This window comes from Myotis davidii, unplaced genomic scaffold (genome assembly GCF_000327345.1).
Source record: "Myotis davidii unplaced genomic scaffold, ASM32734v1 scaffold528, whole genome shotgun sequence".
In the NCBI taxonomy this organism is placed as follows: domain Eukaryota; kingdom Metazoa; phylum Chordata; class Mammalia; order Chiroptera; family Vespertilionidae; genus Myotis; species Myotis davidii.
The window spans coordinates 2,858-7,833 of NW_006299388.1; the positions used below are offsets into that span (position 1 = coordinate 2,858).

General features: G+C 39.2%; 1 protein-coding gene across 2 annotated transcripts in view; it reads left to right on the plus strand.

Annotated features, from left to right (window-relative positions):
- The first annotated feature begins 3,537 nt into the window (after positions 1-3,537).
- MORC4 (MORC family CW-type zinc finger 4) overlaps positions 3,538-4,976 on the plus strand; it is a 65,357-nt gene continuing 63,918 nt past the window's right edge. The window contains exon 1 of one of the 2 annotated variants that reach the window (XM_006774831.1): positions 3,538-3,666. In XM_006774831.1, coding sequence (XP_006774894.1) covers positions 3,635-3,666 — 32 coding nt within the window. In that variant the 5' untranslated portion in view covers positions 3,538-3,634. The remainder of the gene's footprint in view (positions 3,667-4,976) is intronic. The other variant, XM_015571202.1, reaches the window with a different exon arrangement.

Sequence of the window (4,976 nt, forward strand, 5' to 3'; positions counted from 1 at the left end):
AGAGAGAGAAACATCAATGAGAGAGAATCATGGATAAGCTGCCTCCTGCATGCCTCTACTGGGAATTGAGACAGCAACCCGGGCATATGCCCTGACTAGGAATCAAACCATGATCTCCTGGTTCATAGATCCATGCTCAACCACTGAGCCACATCAGCCAGGCTAGTCTGAAGTTTACTGAGCAGGGAAATGTCAGGATCAGAGCTGTGCTTCAGGAAAGTTAATCTTGCAGCAGTGTATAAAGACTTGGCTTTAAAAGTCTGTTGAGGAGGTTATCACAATAATCCAGATGAGAGGGAATAAAAATGACTTGAATATCAAACTTGTGGTCATTTGAATGCTAACACTGTGTGTGTGTGTGTGTGTGTGTGTGTGTGTGTGTGTGTGTGTGTGTGAAACTGGAAGAAGAATAGCTTGTGTCAGAAAAGGGTAACCTTAGTTTTAGATGCGAATAGTTTTAGATACTTGCAGGATGCCTGTAGGGTACCTGTAAATTTGCAGGAATCCACATAAGCCATCCTTCTGGGACAGGAGAGGTTGGGAGACTCATGAAGCACTACCTCAAAGACATCTCCCCAGGAGGGATAAATGGTGGTGAAAGAAGTCTTGACATGGGGTGGTGAACACACAGTACAATATGTAGATGATGTATTATAGAATTGTAAACCTAAATATATGTAATTTTATTAACCAATGTCACCCAAATACATTCAATTAAATAAAAAAGCCATCTCCTCACTCTCCAGCCTGTCTCTCCAGGGAGGCTGTCATAGGACAATTTCTCATTGTCTTCCAGGTTCTGATGACAGTGTTTTTTTTTTTTTGTTTGTTTTTTTTTTAGAAGATCAGGGATCAGATGGACCAGGTTAGGGGATGAAATAGGTTGCCTGCAATCTGGTGTTTTATGCTCTTGACTAGGTGGTAGGTGAGGAGAGGTAGAGTGCTACCCACTAAGGGTAGCACTGACCAGGTTAGCAGAGATAAGACTCCTTGGGACCTGGTAGTACATGTGATTGTGTGGGCCAGGTTAAGAGATAAAGACATCTCAGGATCTGCTAGTAGTGGGTAAGGGCAGAGGAGTAGAAATTCTCTCATTGTCCCACCTGTTCATAAGACTGGGTGGGTTGGGCCATGGGAAAAAGTACATCTGGCAGCATACACTTTTGGAAGGTTAAGCAGCAAGAGATAGGATTGAAATCAGCCACCATATTGGTGGTTTATTATTATAAGTTCATTTGTTAAGGCTGATCTTGTTATTATTTTAATTTTATTTGTTAAGGCTAAATGAAAGGCCACTTAAAACCAAAAGTAAGTGTAAAGCTGAATTTACTGCTGTTACTGCCTCACTGATTTCTTTCCTGCAGCTCCAGCTGACCCTGGGCTCTTGGATGCCCCCTCCCCCCTGCACTCTACCAGCTTTCAGCCAAGGAGATAAAATATCTAGCTGCTCCTGGCAACTACCTTGTAACTCCTGAAGTGCCTTATTAAAACTCTTTGGTGTGTTCCTGTAAAGGAGAACTTACTAAAGTTTGGGCAAAATTTGCATTAAGGGGGAAAAAAGTAAAAGTGATTTTATGAGAGGCTTGCAAGCCTATACAATGAATGCATTGCTGTATGAATACAGAATTGGAATTGATATGTGTTACATTTTTGAACTGTGAATGTTTGCTTATGAAGTGTTAGAAAAAAGTTCTCTATGTGCAAAGTTTTCAAAGTAGACATGATGTCCTGTTGGTTGACAAGTTAAAGGTATCATTCTTAATAGCCCTGGCTTTCTGCCAGCAGGAGTGACTGATAGGTCCTAAAACAATTCATGGCCTGTTTGCCAAATAGTTTCTTGAAACAATGTTGGCAGCTTCAAAATGCTGGATCTTTCTGTCAGTTAAAGAAAAAAATTAATTCCCTCTGTTACAAAGTAAAACTTGTATTTCTGATAAAGCCACTCTTGCATATCAAACTCATAATTCCTTTCAAAAGTTGGCCCAATTGGTCTGCAACATGACACAGAGTTTTGGGCTTACCTATTCCTTAAAGATTGACTCCATCAGACCTACCCTTTTAGGACTATTGGTTATGACTTTTTCAGGTTACAATCAGTAACAGTTTTATCACTGGTTCTGGGAACATCATTGTGGCCCTTAAAATTAATGTCTTGTTTTATATGATGGACATTCCACACATCGAAGTGGTTATAACTGATACTGTTAACTATATTGTAAAAATTAATATTTTTAATATGTGTAATACTTCTCTTGCTTGTAAGAGATGTTCACAGTGGAGAAATGTCACAATTTGAATAGTGGTAGTCAAATGGTGGGACCACTATACAGCCAGCCTCCCACTGGATCTCTCAGCCCAGCCATGTGCTATTAGTAAAGCAGTATAGGATGCCAGAGGAAAGGCAAGTGGTGGAAGGGAAGGTGTCAGTCTTGATTAAAGAGCTAGTAGAGACAGGAGTGCTTAAGAAACCTATCCAACAGATTGCACAAACTGCCCTCCCACTTGGGCCAGTAAATTTTGAGACAGTTAGTTGCACCACATGTGTCTGTGACTGACAATTATGTAAACTGGCTTCTCTGGCAAAAAAGATGTGGCCACTAGACAAAGGCACCTCCTGGTGTTGTGAACATGATGTGGATGTAAGATTGTGTCTATATTTGATGTCTTTGGACTTTTAAATAACTAACCTGTTATGAAGACCTAACTCAGGAGGAATTATGAAACTTTATTTTTTCTACTTTAATTCTATGTTCTCTATTTAATGAGGATTGGGAAGCCTCACCTTTAAGACTATTACAGAGTATCTAAGCAGAATCACTGTTTCTCCCTAAGCAAGCTTTCACTGCTGTGCACCGGGCCTTTAATAATCATAATAAAAATGATAAGTATAATGATACTTATACTCTCTCAACGCAGGAGTTGCTCCTGGTGGTCAGTGTTTCTATCACTGGGATCTAGGCAGGCAATTAGATCTTTTTATTTTAACATCTAAGTCTTTCAATGCCTCTTAGGCTATAAACATGGGTGATGATTATATCTGTGTTCTTTAGCAGAGGAATTTATGTAAAAAAGTAGAAAATAAGATTGTCACAATAAACTGTAATGTGTACAATACACATCTATTAGTACCAAAATTGTGATTTAGTTCTTCTCTACAACCATCCTTTACTATGTGTGTTCGTGAGCAGCAAAGTGGCTAAAAGACAAGAAGTAATGTGATGAAACAGAGCAAAATGCTTTTTATATAAGAAGATTTATTTTTCCCACAGACTCTGAAGATTAAAGGAAGAAAAGCAGATCACAGATCAGACATTATATGAAAGAAAAATCAGCTTATAATTCCATCTGCTATCATATCTATTGTTTCCTATAACCTAGTAGGAGCACTACCATTACTACTTCCTGCCCACCTTCTGGGACATCCACATGAAGGGACTAAAGAACATGTTCTCTGTCTTAGGGGCATTGAACTAGAGATTTTATTAGAATATTAGAAAAAGCGATCTAATATTACAGATTTCTACCTTTTACAGATAATGCTGTAGATCCAGATGTGTCTGCCAGGACGGTCTTTATAGATGTTGAGGAGGTCAAGAATAAATCTTGTTTGACCTTTACTGATGATGGATGTGGAATGACGCCTCATAAATTACACCGAATGCTCAGGTAAAAATGTTTCATTCTTTGTCTCTTGTTTTGTGTTCATGAACTATAGTTAAGGCTTAATAATTTTCTTTAATATTTTACTTTCCCTTTATTCATTTAACAAATATTTATTGAGCATTTATTATGTGCCAGGGCACTGGTTATGAAATAGGTACTGTTTTTGCCCTCACAGAACATACAGTCTAACTAGCAATTCAAACAATTAAGCAATCCTATATAATAAAACCCTAATATGCAAATTGACCAAACAGCAGAACGACCGGATGCTATGATATGCACTGACCACCAAGGTACAGACGCTCAATGCAGGAGTTGCCTCCTGGTGGTCAGTGTACTCCCACAGGAGGAGCGCAGCTCAGCCAGAAGCCAGGCTCAAGGCTGGAGAGTGCAGCGGCAGTGGCGAGAGCCTCTCATGCCTTCACAGCAGCACTAAGGACCCCTTGGGGGATGTCCGCCTGCCCCAAGAGGTTCCGAACTGTGAGAGGGCGCAGGCTATGCTGAGGGACCCTCTCCCCCCCAGTTCACGAATGTTGTGCTTGTGCACCGGGCCTTTAATAATCATAATAAAAATGATAAGTATAATGATAAGAAAGTATAGGATGCCATGGGACAAGTCAGCAGGGGAACACAATCTGATCTAAGAGGTCAGGAAAAGTGCCATAGATGAAGTATTAGTTAAGAGCTAAGTGTGAGTAGTCAAGTTTAACAAGGTAAAGGAACAGGGTATGAAGGGATAGAATTCAGGTGAAGAGAAGAGCGAGTGCAAAATGTGGAGGCCATCACTGGTCTGGGACCTTCTATAATTTATATTAACCTAAATTACTCTTAGATCAGAAGTATTGGAATTGGGATGATCTTTGGATTAAAACTATGAATGTAGCTGTGTATAATCAAGCCCCATGAAAGATAAATACAAGGCATTTATATACATAATCTTTGAAGAGTTTGCAGTAGAAATTCAAAGTCAGGAAATTCTTTTATAGCTGCTGAAGCTTGTGATACCGATATCTATTGCCACTCTCAGTTCAGCTAATTACTTGAAAAGGTTTGTGGTTGAGAATGTACTTTATGATCTTCACATATCACTCAGTGAAAGATGAGTATTTTCTTAATTCCTTCCTTCTTTCTTCATTTTATTTAGCAGATGAGGTTGATTACTCTCCATCTGGCTTCCTGAATAGTATGTGAAGCATGAGTAACAATGGAGGGATTCTATAGAGGGAAAAGGGCTTCAAACTATAAAATTGGAAAACATTAATTTTGTTGTAATTCTCTTTGAAGGTATTCTAATTCTCTAACCCTATTTGTAG